Source organism: Schistocerca nitens, chromosome 2 (genome assembly GCF_023898315.1).
Source record: "Schistocerca nitens isolate TAMUIC-IGC-003100 chromosome 2, iqSchNite1.1, whole genome shotgun sequence".
In the NCBI taxonomy this organism is placed as follows: Eukaryota; Metazoa; Arthropoda; class Insecta; order Orthoptera; family Acrididae; genus Schistocerca; species Schistocerca nitens.
Genome location: NC_064615.1, coordinates 735,718,311 through 735,735,719, shown reverse-complemented (window position 1 = coordinate 735,735,719; position 17,409 = coordinate 735,718,311). Strand labels below are relative to the sequence as shown.

General features: G+C 45.4%; 1 protein-coding gene across 1 annotated transcript in view; it reads right to left on the bottom strand.

Moving 5' to 3' along the window:
- The window catches only part of LOC126236946 (esterase FE4-like), a 71,171-nt gene that overhangs the window by 41,777 nt on the left and 11,985 nt on the right, over nt 1–17,409 (bottom strand). Inside the window, exons 3-4 of the mRNA XM_049946640.1 lie at nt 7,676–7,807; nt 5,482–5,629 (exon numbers count right to left, since the gene is read on the bottom strand). Of these exons, the coding sequence (XP_049802597.1) occupies nt 5,482–5,629; nt 7,676–7,807 (280 nt within the window). The remainder of the gene's footprint in view (nt 1–5,481; nt 5,630–7,675; nt 7,808–17,409) is intronic.

The window sequence follows — 17,409 nt, the reverse complement described above, 5'->3', positions numbered from 1 at the left end:
TGTGACTCCTACAATGTTGAAACGTGTGGATACTCTCATTCGAGGTGATCGACAGATCACAATCAAACACCTCGATGCACAACTGGATGTAGTGCTGACACATTCGTCCACCATTTCGGGTACTGAAAGGTGTGTGCCACTGGGTTTCTCGCCGGCTAACAGAAGGCCATAGAGAGCAAAGAAAGACATGCGGGCGGAATTAATTGCGAGTTACGAGGCTAATCGTGACAATTATTTCTCGAACATTGTCACTGACGATGAAACTTGGGTTCTTCAATTCGAACCGGAAAAAAACGGCACTCCATGCAATGACCAATTCTGAAGTGTATCGTGTTGTTCTCAGGAAATTGAAGAAACCACTTCGGCGTGTTCGTCGCCACAAAAATATAAACAAACCTTTTCTTTTCCATGTCAACGTAAGGCCTCACACAAGTCTCCTAATCCGAGACTGTTCTTCCTCATGTACCCTAACCCCGGATCTCGCACCTTCCGACTTCGAAGTGCTTGGCTCAGTGAAGGATCATAGGAAGTTCGCGGGAATGCATTGAGGTGACAAAAGTCGTGGGATAGGGATATGGACATGTACAGGTGGCGATAGTGTCGCGTACATAAGGCATAAAACGGCAGCGCGTTTTCGGAGCTGTCACTTGTACTCAGGTCATTCATGTGAAAAGGTTTTCCACGTGATTTTGGGGGCACGATGGTAATTAACAGACTTTGAACACAGAATGGTAGCTAGGAGCCTGGGACTTTTCATGTAGGAAATCGTTAGGAATTCAAAATTCCGAGATCCACAGTGTCAAGAGTGTGTCGAGAATACAAAATTTCGGACATTACTCTGGTCACGGACGACACATTGGCCGTCGGCCTTCAGTTAACAACTGAGAGCAGCGGCGTTTGCGTAGAGTAGTCAGGGCTAACAGACAAGCAACTCTGCCTGAAATAACCTCAGAAATCAATGTTGGACGTACGACGAACGTGTCCGTTTCGACTGTACTGCGAAATATCTTGTTAATGTGCTATGGCAGCAGACGACCGACGCGAGTGCCTTTGCTAACAGCACTACATCGCCTCTTCTGGGCTCGTGACCTGTCGGCTGGGCCCTAGACGACTGGAAAACGGTGGCCTTGTAAAATGAATCCAGATTTCAGCTGGTAAGAGCTGATGGTACAGTTCGGATGTGGCGCAAACCCCAGAAAGGTATACGTTCATGTTGTCAACAAGGCACTACGCAAGTTGGTGGTGGGTATAGAATGGTGTGAGGTGTGCTTACACCGTTTCTTCTGGGTCCTTTGGTCCAATTGACCGGATTATCGGCTGGAAATGGTTATGTTGCTTGGAGATCATGTGAAGTTAGTCATGGATATCATGTTCCCAAACAACGATGTCATGTCACAAATGTTCGCTGTTAGTCTGGCGAACATTGTGGGCTATTAAAGCGAATGATCTCGCCACCGAGATCGCCTAACACTTATGCCATCGAACAATTTTATGGAACGCAATCGAGAGTTCGTACACAGCATCGTGCACCAGCAAAACATTCGCAGTTGTGGACGGCTATAGGTCCATGGCTCAATATTTCTTCAGGGAACTTGCTGAATCCGTGACGCGTCGAGTTGCTGCTTATCTCCGGGTAAAAGGAGGTATAACACTATATTAGGAGGTACCCTATGACTTTTGTCACCTCAGTGTGTGATCCATGGATGATGCAAACATTAAGGTAAACTAAATTACACCGTGGTGTAGAGAAAGGACGAAGAGGACAACAAGATGTGGTCCTCATGCAGAATGAACACCAGACGACTTGCCAAAACAAGGAAGGGAAGAACACATGAGTATCACAGACGGAGCAACAGCACAGAGGAGCTTGAAGCGCAGAACCATGGAGTCTTGCGATGATCAAGCGAATTACCAGTAAAATATTGTATCAAAAAAATGGTTCAAATGGCTCTGAGCACTATGGGACTCAACTGCTGTGGTCATAAGTCCCCTAGAACTTAGAACTACTTAAACCTAACTAACCTAAGGACAGCACACAACACCCAGCCATATTGTATCAAAAATTTAATTTTTTGTTTGACCAATGTGTGATTTGATGCAATAATTTTGAAAGTATGCGAGTTGGTTACGGTTGCAGCTATATCCTCAGATAGTAAACAAGACATTCAACGCAAAGACCTTAACTAACTGAGATGCAGAATCGATACACGAATTCCAAACTATAATCAAACTGAGAGACTTCCTATTTATCGATGTGCTGTGGTTTGAGCTTCCGGCACGCCTTCGTAACGAGACAAGGAGTATGTGGGCGAGCTACGGACGTAATTCTGCTGCTGGGCGCTACAATGGCGCTACAGAGGCACCCTACAACGCGGCGTTATGCCAGCAGTGGGCGAATGGAATGCTACGTGGTGTAGCACAACACAGCAATGAGATCATAAATCGTCCTACGTCTGGCCACAGCAACTTTCCCCTCAGTGTTGTGCACCCGAACGACTCTGTGGCCGCGGCAGAATATGTCGAATGTACGCTAGGCTACTCCTGCATCAACAGGTAGGTGAAGCTGCTGATATATGGGTCATCAGCTAGTTCTGATGGTTGTGAACTTCGAACTAGATATGCCGAGACCAGACCACCTGGCGGGTTCCGCCGCCTGAGACTCCGGCCAGAATCAGAGGGTCGTGCATTCAACGTGCGGCCTGCAGGCTTCCTGCCAGGCGTGATGCGTTGCGGGCGATGCAGGCCAGCCTAACCACCTTGCCTCGTTGCAGCGCGACAGCTGATACGATACTTGCTCAGCAAAGAGGAGGCGCCGTCAATTGCTGTTGCGCACCCGAAGCATTCCACCAGGAACGTCACACGCTGCAAGTAGCAAGTAGTCCTGAGCTGTTGACGTCGACTTACTGTGTAGGAGGCAACAACTGCTGCATAAGCGTTCTTGACTAGGCAGTTGCCCTGATACTAGAGAATCAGCAGCCCCTAAAGACGTCATTTTCTGCAGCCCGCAACATTATATCTGGCCTTCAAAAACGAAGCGCGAGATGTTCATATTCTCTATATCGTTATGTGCAAACTATTACTTCCACAGAAAAAAGTAAAAGTAACTTTCTGTGGGTGATTTAATGTAGTTAAATTTTATACTGTGAGCCACAGTTTTCGAGTCACTCAAGGAAAATGAATGAAAGTAATCTTCAAATTCACCTCCAGTCTCATACCCATCCCTCAACAGCAGGGATTTAGAGTATGTTGGTCGTGGTACTTTCTCCTACAACTGTACAAAAAAAAACCTTTTTTGGTCTCTGTTGATTGAGCTATTATGCCAACAGCATAAACGGCTATCCCATTAATATTTTTAATTTAAACGTGTCCGTGAGGATAATGGAAGAAAAACGACTTTTGTAAAATTAACGCCAAAAAAGTGCGATCCTAATTTAACCCTTATAACCACAGTTGTTTCGTACTATGAATGCCTTACAGTGATGTATTTTTTTATTTCGTGCTGTTAAAATTCATGGAACTGTTACCCAAAATTTATACAACCGTCAGTGATACAAGTTGAGTGCGGGACTGTGGAGCCCGTTTGACGATCACTTTTGACCGTTTTCTTGAATAACTGGAGTACAAAATTTAGCTACATTAAATTTCCTATGAAAAGGTCCCGTCCATTTTCTCTGTAGTACTAGTAATCTGAGTGTAGGGAATTAGAGAATATGAAAAACTTGAACGTGCTCGATTATGCCGGAGCCGTAATTTGCCCAGTTGTGAAGACCAAAAAAAGGTCGAACGTGGGAAATAATTTGTGCAGTGGCAAATTTTTCTACTGTGAAAGGAAGAAGTCCCACGAACAACATACTAGAAATCCTGACCGATGGGGGTTGACTGCGAGCCCGTTTGACGATCACTTTTGACCGTTTTCTTGAATAACTGGAGTACAAAATTTAGCTACATTAAATTTCCTAGGAAAAGGTCCCGTCCATTTTCTCTGTAGTACTAGTAATCTGAGTGTAGGGAATTAGAGAATATGAAAAGCTTGAACGTAGTTTTAAAAAGCCAGATATAACATTCAGGACTGCAGAAAAAGATATCGATAGTGGCATCTCAATCACCCTGTACACGTGTGTTAAAATCATTTCCCAGAGATGTGCCACTAGTGAGAAATTATCTTTCCAATTTGCATCTTGGTATTATAATGCGAGCTACAAATTATTGGCTGAGAAATCAAATTCGGATAATGTAGAAGATACAATGGGATGACTTGTTTTTGTTGAAGTAGGTAAGTCAAACAAATAATGTCATAAATATCTGCAAACAAAATGGAAAAATGCTAAAGAGGTATGCGTTCATACGGTATAGCAGAGAAATTAGAACCAATGTGATCCTTACAACTAACCATAGACTGCATTTTGTGTGTGTCGGCAGAAGAGGAGGAATGGCAACACCGGACTACTGATTGGTAAGAGATAATTTGCCGGAATGTCCAACAGAAGGCAGTGTTAAAGATATTAATGCCCATTCTTGGTAAAGTTCTTAGCATCATTACTAGCTGCTCCTTTGCTTCGCGAGGCCTCTCTGTGTAGGCGCTTGTTCTGTACTACACTAAATCATTTCAAACATCTGAATCCTAAAGATACATTCTTTGTCTGGAACTGTCTTCGCATGTTCCGTTTGTATTGGTAATGTATTCAGTACACTCGACTTTAAAGATTTTGGATTGTGGGAAGCTGGTTGAAATGGTTCAAATGGCTCTGAGGGCTAAGGGACTCAACTTCTGAGGTCATCAGTCCCCTAGAACTTAGAACTACCCAAACCTAACTAACCTAAGGACATCACACACATCCATGCCCGAGACAGGATTCGAACCTGCGATCGTAGCGGTCGCGTGGTTCCAGAATGAAGCGCCTAGAACCACTCGGCCACTGCGGCCGGCTTGTGGGAAGCGTTGAGCCTAATGTGTTCATTCCATGGTCAGGTCCACATTAATGATTGTCGTCGTATATCCTGCCTGCGTCAGTCACTGCGTTGGTAATCCAGCGTATTGAAACACAGACTTGAAATCAAAAACACTCCAGTCCAAGCAACACCACACTAACGTGTACTAGTTATCTCTACTATAGCGGCTCGTTTTAAGAGAGAACTTGATGACATTTTTGTGATACGTAAGTTGTATATTAACTGTTATGACAAAGGTACAGTGCCTCCAAATTATCATTGCCTTCCTAAACTGGCTACTAGTTTCATCTTAGCCTTCAGGTTAACATGCTGTGTAAATTCGTTCTCCATCTGGGGCTAGTACATATCGGCCTAAGGCCTTTTTACAGTCTGCCATACAAGTCCAGGCTGACAGAGCAGCCTTCAATCTTTTCTCTGTGGAGATTGTTTTATTCTGCAAACAGATTCATTTAACAACAATTTCTATGCAACAATGGCCTAGTTTTGTAAGATTTTAGTTCATCATGTTACTCAATTAATAATGTTCCTTACCCAGAAGTCCCAGTCGATAATTGATGGTGACGATTATGACATCCTGGTCCACATAATAATGTGGTCTCGCAGTACTAGTTCTTTGTGTGAAACATCCTCCATGGATATAAAATATAACATTTTTCAGTGTTCCATTCCGCGTTGGCGTCTGCAATAACATACAGAACAGTTGCAATGTAATCTTCAGATTTAGAATCAGAAGCATGAATCATTTTTTTAGTTTATTTCTGCTCAGGCTATCTGATCAAAAGTTCTGGACACTTCTATGTAATGCAGAATTAACCACTAGTTGTCTTCAGAGACTGACCAGCCAGTACAAACGCAGTCGGGCCATATTACAATTGTAGGAGGGCCATATTGTGTTGCTAGTAGCGAAGCAGTAACATCAGAATGGATAGGTCAAGAAAGAACTTCGAACGTTGATGTGTCGTTGAGTGTCAACTGAGTAACAAATGTGATAGGGACATTTCAGTTCTGCTAAAGCTGCCCCAGGCGACTGTAGATGGTGTGATTGTAAAGTGAAAATAAAATATGAACGAACAACCGCTGCTAAAGCAGGCCCAGACAGACCTCACGTACTGAGGTTGGAAAAAATCATCATCATCAACATTTAAGACTGATTATGCCTTTCAGCGTTCAGTCTGGGGCATAGTCCCCCTTATAAAATTCCTCCATGATCCCCTATTCAGTGCTAACATTGGTGCCTCTTCTGATGTTAAGCCTATTACTTCAAAATCATTCTTAACCGAATCCAGGTATCTTCTCCTTGGTCTACTCCGACTCCTCCTACCCTCTACTGCTGAACCCATGAGTCTCTTGGGTAACCTTGCTTCTATCATGCGTGTAACATGACCCCACCATCTAAACCTGTTCGCCCTGACTGCTACATCTATAGAGTTCATTCCTTGTTTTTCTTTGACTTCCTCATTGTGGACACCCTCCTGCCATTGTCCCCATCTACTAGTACCTGCAATCATCCTACCTACTTTCATATCCGTAACCTCAACCTTATTGATAAGGTAACCTGAATCCACCCAGCTTTTGCTCCCATACAACAAAGTTGGTCGAAAGATTGAACAGTGCACAGATAACTTAGTCTTGGTACTGACTTCCTTCTTGCAGAAGAGAGTAGATCGTAGCTGAGCGCTCACTGCATTAGCTTTGCTACACCTCGCTTCCAGTTCTTTCACTATGTTGCCATCCTGTGAGAATATGCATCCTAAGTACTTAAAACCGTCCACCCGTTCTAACTTTGTTCCTCGTATTTGGCACTCAATCTGTTTGTATCTCTTTCCGACTGACATTACTTTAGTTTTGGAGATGCTAATCTTCATCCCATAGTGCTTACATTTCTGATCTAAAACGACTCATGAGTTTCACAGGGGTACCTCCAGTACAGCTAGCTCTATGACTGTGTGCAGCGAGCTTGGAGAAAGAGGTGCAATGGTCGAGTAGCTACCCATGAGCCACATGTTTCCGTCGTCAGTGCCGTAGTCAGTGTTAAGCCACGCTTGCGGTTGTGTAAAGAGCGACGTCATAGGACATAGGGCGATTGGAAACGAATGATTTTGAGTGATGAATCGCTCTGTAGTCTGTGGAAATCCTATGGAAGGATTTGGATTTGGTGAATGCGTGGAGGAGATACCTGTCATCATGTGTAGTGACAACAGTGAAGTACGGTGCAGGCGGTACCTCGGTATGGGGGTGTTTTTTGTGGGAATGCTAACTGCCCAAATATGAACACATATTATAGCAACCTGCTCTCCGTAGAGGAATGGATCGAAGATGACGACAGCCTGTAGCAGCATGACATGGGCCCTTTCGTGAAGCAACATCTGTGAGGCAACGGTTAGTGGGCAGTAACCTTCTTGTAGTGCAATGGCGCAGAGCCCCGATCTCAAACCAATGGAACACCTTTTGGATGAGTTAGATCGCAGCTTCGAACATCACTGCCTTCTCTGGTTTCGTTTCTTGACTTTGAAAGGTGTCCCATTGCTCCAAAGACATTCAGGCACCTCATTGAAAATATCTCCAGCAGAGTTCAGTTCGCCGTAAAGCCTAAGCGTGGACACAACCTAAATTACTGCCTACTAATACGTGTACGGATACTATTGATCAGATATACTCTAAAACATTAAATGCAGGTTGAATGAAATTTTAATTTACATTGTGTTTGTTACTGTGTAATACGTACCCCTGGACCGAACACGTCAAGAAACAAGCAATCCTCGCTGCCAACCGCTTCTCCACTGCTGTACTGGGGACACCTCTCTCCCGCCGCCAGGGCGTCTTTCACGCCAGTCCACGCCGACTTTTTCACCGGTGGCTGCAGAAAAACAGCTTCTATTCATGTGAAGTCTTAATATGCTCACAGCTGACCGAGATTAGTCTGTACGAGGGCTTCAGAGTGATTTACATAAATTGTAAGAAAGAAACAACAGTGAAATAGGAAACAAACTGTCAAGGTAAAAGTTGTTGAAGGAAGTTATTCAAAGGCGTGGATCTTTTTAGATGTGATACTTTTGAGAGGAACAACTATACTGAATTCGTAACTCAGCAAAAACTGCAACCACAGAAAGCCATCATTCTAATTGCTACTGCTGGCCATATGTGGACATCTTCAGATATATGTGATGTTTTCTTTAAAATACCGAAATATCTTCCACTGTTTAATCTGCAGTGTTGCTCGTCACAAAAATTTAAACACTTAGCAAAGGGCTTCATCTTTCTACGAAGTAAGTGAACTTATGAATGTGAAAAGTAGAATTCTGGAAGAAGATAACCACGTGACCGTTTCCGACATATTTTATTTCATTAATAAAAACCTAATATTGTATTTCCTTAGTACTTACATTAGATTTCCTTTCCGTTATATTGATCTGGAGGTTATCAATTACGGCAAAATATTTAACAGTAATTAGTATGTTATGTCACATTACGTTGAACATAATTGTTTCTTTTTTTTCGAATATTATGTTTACTGCACTTACCGCCTACACCTCCCCCCCCCCCTTCCTCCCGCCACGCTCCTCCGAAATTTGGTTTCGAATCGCCCTGGGGCAAGAAGCCCCCAGGATAGTAGTTTTGAATTTTGATAGCTAAAGAATTTTGAACGGTGGACTTTGGTGTAGCTGAGTCGGATATATAGAGAGAAAACTTACATATATTTATCAGTGTGATCCAACTGCATAGCTATATATCCACAATCGCAGAATGTCGGTGATAAAATCGGTAGAGGAATCCAGATTAACAAGTTTTCCTCTGTTGTGTCGGTTACTGTGGGAGTCAGCAAGGACACAAACAAGGAAGGAACGAAGTTGCCATGTCCATTGGCAGGAATCCAAAATAATCTGTACATAACATTTGAATATTAAGTTCTTTTCTAAAAATAAAAGTAACTTCTCTTTATGCAGTGGCTTCCTGTGCCTCCTACATGTAAGTACTTAAGCCACTATTGCTACTCACACGACGCAGGCTAAGTGTCGTCTCGTTTCTGAAACACTTCCATCCTTATTCGTAAAAGGAACATTAATTTCAGTACATCAGAATTGTCGTACCGTATTAACATTTACATATGGAACATTTTTCCTGTACCTTATGCTGGTTGGTTGGTTGGTTGATTTAAAGGGGAGGGGGGAGGGGTGAAGGGACCAAACTGCGAGGTCGTCGTTCCCTTCTTCAAGGGAAAGAGGAAAAGGAGACGTACAGCACAATAACAGGAGAATGGAACAACCAGAAGAACGACAGGAAGACAACCAACACTACAACGAACAAAACAGGGAAATAAAATCACAGAGAGAAGCAAGAAACAGGTGGAAAGAATAAAAACAAGAGAGCAGATGACCGTGGCCGGCCGACCACGAAAACAAAAAGGAAACGCCAGCCACTCTGCGGCACATTAAAACATCCAGCCTAAAAGCATTAGAGCGGAGAACACACAGAGACAAAGGACATGCGCTAAAACTTATATAGAATGATAAAACCCACCGTCACATATAAAACGTAAAACTAAATTAGCCGATGAGGCGACGTCAATTAAATTTAATGCCAACGAGTCCGGTAACTAATAAGTCCGTCGCAGGGCAGCCAAAGGAGGACAGCTCACCAAGATATGGACCACTGTCAGCGGGGCGCCGCACCGGCACTGAGGTGAGATATCGCGACGCAGGAGGTGGCCGTGTGTCACCCAAGCGTGGCCAATGCGGAGCCGACAGAGGACCACAGAGTCCTTGCTAGAGGCCCGCGTGGAGGTATTCCACATATTAGTAGTCTCCTTAATGGCACGCAGTTTGTTGTACGCTCTGAGGTTATGCCATTCCGTCTTCGAAAGCCGCAAAACCTTGCGGCGTAGTACTGAACGCAGGTCAGTTGCATAGAAGCCGATCTTCATAAGCATTTTCCGAATAGCCTGGGATTCCGACGTGGCCTGGGGTCGTGACAAACACCCCCAAATGACTGGACCGTTCCAGGCCATAGATGGACTCCTGGATGGTCGCTACCAAAGGATGACGAGGGTAGCACTGGTCGATAGCTTGTAGGTTGCTCAAGAAGGCAGTACACAGAAGAAACGACTCCCCAGTGCATGAACGGATGTGCTCAAGAGCACGAGATATAGCCACCAGCTCGGCAGTGAAAATACTGTAGCCTTTCGGCAAGGGATGCTGTTCAATATGTCCTCCATGGACATACGCGAAGCCGACGTGATCATCAGCCATCGAGCCGTCGGTGTAAGCCACCTCATGGCCTCGGTACATGTCAAGAATCGAGAGGAAGTGTCAGCAGAGAGCCGAGGGGTTAACTGGATCCTTAGGGCCATGTGAAAGGTCCAGGCGAAGCCGCGGCCTAGGTGTACATCATGGAGGTGTACATGAATGGACCTCAAGTTCAGGTGGTAAAGGCAAGGACTCTAGTTCGGAAAGAAGATATTGGACACGAAATGCAATTGGAAGCCCTGGCCTGGGTCACCAAAGCGGGAGATGAACCACTGTGGGTGGGAAAATGAGACGGTGACTCGGTTGTGCAGGAGAACTACGAACGTGTGCAACGTAACTGACCAGAAGTTGTGCATGCCTAACCTGCAATGGAGGGACTCTGGCCTCCACCAGGACGCTGGTCACCAGACTCGTCCTAAGAGCTCCTGTCGCTAGGCGAACGCCAGTGAACTGGGTCGAGTAAACGCTATGCTGAGGGCGCCGCCGAACCATAAACCAGACCCCCACAGTCAAGGCGGGATTGAACAAGGGCTATGTAGAGATGCAGCAGTGTAGAGCGATCTGCACCCCACTTGGTGTTGCTCAGGTAGCGGAGGACGTTGAGGTGCTGCTAGTACATCTGCTTAAGCTGACGAAGGTGAGGAAGCCAAGTCAATCGGGCGTCAAAAACCAGTCCTAAGAATCGATATGTCTCCACTACAGTGAGTGGATCGTCATTAAGCTAAAATTCTGCTGCCGCATGAACGGTACGACGTCGACAGAAGTGCATAACACACGAATTTGGGGCCGAAAACTGGAAACCGTGAGCTAGAGCCTATGACTGCGCCTTGTGGATGGCTCCCTGTAGGTGCCGCTCAGCAACACCAATACTGGTGGAGCAGTACGAAATGCACAAGTCGTCTGCATGCGGAGAAGGACAAACGGACGGCCCTACAGCTTCTTCAAGACCATTAATGGCCACTAAAAATATACACTCAATATAGAGCCCTGCGGGACCCCATTCTCCTGGATATGGGGGGAACTATGGGACGCACCAACTTGGACTCGGAAAGTATGAAGCAACAGAAAATTTTGGATAAAAATTGATAGTGGGCCTCGGAGACTCCACTCGTATAATGTGGCAAGGATATAATGTCGCCAGGTCGTCTCATAAGCTTTTCGTAAATAAAAAAAGAAGGTAACCAGGTATTGGCGTCTGGAAAAGGCTCTTCGGATGGCAGACTCGTGGGACACTAGATTATCAGTGGTAGAGCGACCCTAGCGAAAGCTGCGCTGACATGGAACCAGTAGGCCACGTGACTCCAGGAACCAACCCAACTGCCGGCATACCATACTTCCAGCAACTTACAAAGAACGATGGTGAGGCTAATGGACCGATAACTATCCACATCAAACGGCTTTTTACCGGGTTTGAGCATAGGAATAATGGTACTCTCCCGTCATTGCGATGGAAAGACGCCATCGCACCAGATACAGTTGAAGATGACGAGGAAATGTCGCTTGTAGTCAGATGAGAGATGTTTAATCATCTGACTGTGGATCTGCTCTGGGCCAGGAGCAGTGTCAGGGCAATGTGCAAGGGCACTGAGGAGCTCCCACTCTGTAAATGGGGCGTTATAGGATTCACTGTGGCGTTTAGTGAACGAGAGGACTTTCCTTCCAGTCGCCATTCGAGAGTGCGACAGGCTGGGGGGGGGGGGGGGGGTAATTCTTCGATGCAGAGGCTCGAGCATAGTGCTCAGCAAAGCGCCCAGCAATCGCGACTGCTTAGGTAGATAAAACGCCATTTATGTTAACACCGGAAACACTTGTGGGGGTCTGGTACCCGAAAACACGTCTGATCATTGCCCAGACTTGGGAGGTGACGTATGGCACCCAAAGGTTGAGACGTATCTCTCCCAACACTCCTGCTTCCGTTGTTTGATAAGTTGGCGAACGTGGGCATGGAGCCGTTTAAAGGCTATGAGGTGCTCCAGGGAAGGATGCCGCATATGCCACTGCAGAGCTCGCCGACGATCCTTAATTGCTTCAGCGACCTCCGGTGACCACCAAGGTACTGGCTTTCGCTGGGGGCACACTGAATTGTTTTAGTCACCTACTCAACCATCACATCGATGTTCCCGCATGGGGGAGATTCAGCGGCGATAGCAGAGGTGAAAGTTTCCCAGTCTGCCTTGTTTAAGGCCCACATGGTCAGGTGTCTGTGTGCAGTGACAGCAACATGGGGAAGTGGTCACTACAACACAGGTCGTAACGGGCTCTCTAGTGGATAGATGGGAGAAGTCCTGGGGTGCAAATTGATAAATCAATGGCCGAGTAACTACCATGAGACATACTGAAATGTGTGGCGGCCCCAGTATTTAAGAGGCAGAGGTCGAACTGACAGTAAGGTTTCAACATCTCTGCCTTGGCCAGTAAGCACAGAGCCCCATCACAAGGGGGTTATGGGCGTTAAAATCTCCCAAAAGTAGGAAAGGTGCAGCTAATACATTCAGGGGTACTCCACAATCTGGAGGAAGATATACATTGCAGACAGTTATTTCCTGCATCGTCCTTATTGTGACAGCCACAGCTTCAGGCACAGTTTCACTACAGACTGAGTTTGGGATATAAACTAAAACTCCACCTGACACTCAATTATAGTCGCTACAGTTTCTATAATATCCCTTATAGCCTTGGAGGGCAGGTGTCCGCATTGCCAGGAACCAGGTTTCCCAGAGGACAATGCAGAGAGCAAGTGTAAAGCTTAACAGTTGCTGTAGCTCAACCAGGCGGTGGAAAAAACATCCCCAGTTCCACTGGAGGATAACATTATCGTGAGACCTGAAGGCATGGAACATTCAATGAGGCAGTTTACGCCTCAGGGTCACCTGCTGCCACTGATGTATTGCCTGAGCAGTCTATATTCATTGTGTCTAAGGATCTGGCGACATCTAGGTCCTCAGTGGATGCCAGAATTTCCACCTCATCCACAGGCACAGAGCTCGTAGGAAGTGGTGGTGTGGGTGCTACCGCAATTCTCTTGGTCTTGGGGATCTTCGTTTTGGATTTCTCTGGCTGCTCCTTCGGTTTCCCTGGCTGGGAGGACTTCACTGATTCAGCCATCGGTGCTGACGATGAGTGTGAAGCCTTACAACCAGCTGCTTTTTGGCTCTTCAGCCATTGGCGGGTGTCATCTTTCCCACTAGCAGAAACCTGGGAAGGGCGTGACTCAAGGGACCGATTCCTAGTGAGAGGAGCTGAAGAAGACTTAAGCTTCTCCAAAACAGAAGTGGGGACTGATATCGCCAATGGTTGTGGGGTGTTGCTTCCAAAGAAGGTGGTGCTGGAGCAACAGGGAGGGAAATGCCTCCCACCATCAAGGGGGCAGGTGTAGTCTTCCAGCTCTGAGAGGTGACTGGGGTTGGTGGAGCTGGGCTAGAAAAGTTGTAGCGGCAGCGTAAGACGATGTTGTATGTACAAGATGTAGGCATTCAAATTTCCTCTTAGCCTCGTGTAGGTCAGTCAGTCCTGGGGCTTGTACTCTATGATTTTCCTTTCTTTCTGAAGAATCGTGCAGTCAGGCAAGCAAGATGAATGGTGCTCTCCGCAGTTGACTCAGATTGGAGGCGGGGCACATGGAATATTGGGGTGTGATGGGCGTCTGAAATCTCGACATGTGACGCTGGAAGTACAGCGGGAAATCATAGGGCCAAACTTCCAGCATTTAAAGCACCCCATAGTGGGAGGGATATGGGGCTTTGCATCACAGCAGTAGACCATCACCTTGACCTTATTGGGTAATTTATCACCCTCAAAGGCCAATATGAAGGCACCAGTGGCAACACGATTATCCATCGGACCCAAGTGGACACGCCGAACGAAATGTACACCTTGCCACACTAGCCGGCCGCTGGTGGCCGAGCGGTTCTGGCGCTACAGTCTGGAACCGCGCGACCGCTACGGTCGCAGGTTCGAATCCTGCCTCGGGCATGGATGTGTGTGATGTCCTTAGGTTAGTTAGGTTTAAGTAGTTCTAAGTTCTAGGGGACTTATGACCTCAGCAGTTGAGTCCCATAGTGCTCAGAGCCATTTGAACCATTTGAACCTTGCCACACTAAATTGGCGTGCAGCTCATCATCCGACTGAAAAAGAAGGTCCTTGTCAAATATGATACCCTGGACCACATTTGAGCTGTTATGAGGTATGATGGTTACAGAAACAGCGTGTCACAAGCGAGTAACGCCCATAACTGGGCAGAGGATGCTGTTTTGATCAAGACTGACCCAGATCTCATTTTGGACAAGCCCCCATCTCCACAGACTTGTCCTCTAAATGCTCAACAAAAAACTGGGTGTTCAACGTCATGAAAGATTCCCCATCAGCTCTCGAACATACAAGGTACTGGGGCGAATAAGACCTGCTGCCAACCTTAGCCTGACGTTCCTCTCATGGTGTGGCCAGGGAGGGGAACGATTTGGGGTCACACTCCCGTGTGCTGAATTGAGCCTGTGAATGCATAGAGACTGCTGGTGTTTGACCACCAGTAAGAGATGATGTACTATATTTCATCACATGCCATCCGCCCTGATGCCACCCATTCTGATCAGGGGCCCTCCCCATGTGCGCCACCCAGCCGCAGCAAAGGCCACCTGGCAGGATGGCTATTGCCAGGAGTCCTGATGCCCCAGGGTGACGAGCATCTACTCCTCAGCATACAAGGGGAGTTAACGGTGCAGCCATCAACAGAGTGATCCCTGTGTGGTAAGGGGCTACAACCAACAGGGTTTGTGGTGGCCCCACCTTAACGGACTGGCTACTGTGCTGGATATCAGATGCAACCAAGCAAACAAGCCCATTATCATCGTCGGTATAGAAAACGATACTGCACAGTCGTTGGAAAAATATGCACTCAGAAAGGTGACCTCGCCCAACAGTTGGAGAATGAGCAGAAGTGCTGATCCACGTCGACGAAGGATGTGATAGGTGTCAGTGCATGGTGGACATGATGCATCATATAAGGCGCCCTTCTCTTTGGGAAAACTTTGAAAAATGGAGGTCAAACACTACATCGTAAAGGCCGAAACATGTGAGACTCCTTTAAGTCGCCTCTTATGACAGGCAGGAATACCTCAGGCCTACTCTAACCTCCGGACCCGCAGGGGTGGTCATGCTGGTAATTAACGCCGTGCAGAGATAGATAATTCCTGTCAAATAGATCAAAATTGGTAAATACTTGGAGCAAATAGTTTGTAAATGCCATATCTTGGGGATGTACTGCATCACACAGACGTTTGTCTGAAAAACAAAGTTAGACACTGTCTTCATTCAACAGTTACTTCAGGTGTTACTGGAAATTCATATTACACTACAGAATCGCTCGAAAAATGTGATTCCAATAATCAGTTGTGAACGCTGTCTTGAATAGGCCTACCTAAATGTTTAACCCACTATAGCTAAGTATATTTCTTCACTTTCCATGTCATGTTATATTACAGTCAGGGAGCTGGTACTCCAACTGCCCATGTTAAATTGGTCAACTTTATGTACCTTTTCCCAAAGAACTATTGAAGTCACAATTACGAAGTTCTGAAGCCTTTTTCTGGCAGTTCATTTATATTTACTGAAGTAGAATTACTTTATTCGTGTGAGAAATGTTGATTACTGAGTTTAACTCATGTTTGTTGATGCTTTTGGGAATAAGTATTAAGTCTAATTCATGTAAAACGGAACGTTTCACTATAGTTTTAGTACAGTATTTTCTTTTCAGCATTCTGCAGCACACTAACATTTAAACAGGAGGTGCATGAGAGATTGTTTGGGCAACACTCAGTTTGAAGGCAGGCATAACATTGTAACTAGAACATTCCATTGATCACTAGGCTCACCTCCTGACGTAACCTAAATCTTCTGAGAAAACATCAGTTCGCCAGAGTGTAAAGTTTCTTAATCACACTGAAACCATTAGAGGAGACTTTAACCATCCAAGAGTCAGTTGGGAGAGTTCTAGATTTGTTAGCAGTAGATGTGACGAGACATCCTGTGAAACATTACTAAATGCCTTCTCTGAAAAGTTCCAAGAACGGACAGTTCGGAACCCCACATATAACGGAAATATATGAGATCTAATTTCAACAAATAGGTCTGACCTCCTTGAGCATGTGAACGTGGAAACAGCTGTCAATAACCATGAAGCAGTTATGGCAACAACGAATACCAAAGTAAAAAGGGCGTGTAAAACAACTAGAAAGATTTATACATTCAGCAAACTAGACAAAGATGGAATAGTGTTATATCCCAGTGAGGAATTTGAAATTCTTTACTCAGAACACGAGCATGTAAAGGAACTTTGGCTCAAGTTCAAAAGAATAGCTGACAATGCACTGGATAGATACGTAATCAGTAGAACAGTTCATGATGGGAAGGGTCCTTCATGTAAGTTTCTAAAGAACACAGGCTATCGCAGAGTAGATACATTACAAACCATCGCGCTATAGATAGAGAGATGCTTTATAAAATGTGTTTGGCCGTCGATAGGAGAATGTGTCAACCTTTCGGTAACTACCACAACAGAATACTGTCGGAAGAGAGTCTGGTTGTATCTAAAGGCCGTCAGTGGCGTCAAAGTTGGTGTCCAGTCACTCACGGACGAGACAGGAAGTGACATTGAGAGTTTCGAGGGAAAAGCAGAAACGTTTGAATCTATTTTCAATGTTTCTTTACAAAGGATAAGGCAAAAGTACTGCCTCAATTTAGAAGGTGAATGACCTAGATATTAATGCCAGAGGCGTTGAGGAACAGCTGAAATCGTTTAATCTAACCAAAGACACATCTCCCTATGGAATCCCTATCAGAGATCTCTGGAACAAAACAGAATGCCCTGCAATTGGAAGAAAGCACAGTTCACACCCATTTACAACGATGACAGCGGAAGTGATCCGCAGAGCTGTCGTCCAATGTCCTTGATATCCATTAGTTGCGGAATCTTAGAATATATTCTGAGCTCAAACATATGAGGTATCTCGAACAGATTGACCTATTGTAGACCAACCATCACGGATTTGGAAAAAACATCGATCGTGTGAAACCCAACTCGCACTTCTCTCACACGACGTACTGAAAGCCATGGATTAAGAGTCAGATAGGTGCAGTATTTTTCGATTTATGAAAAGCATTTGTTTCAGAATCACATCTACGCTTGTTATCAAAAGTAAGATCGTATGGGATATCATGTAAC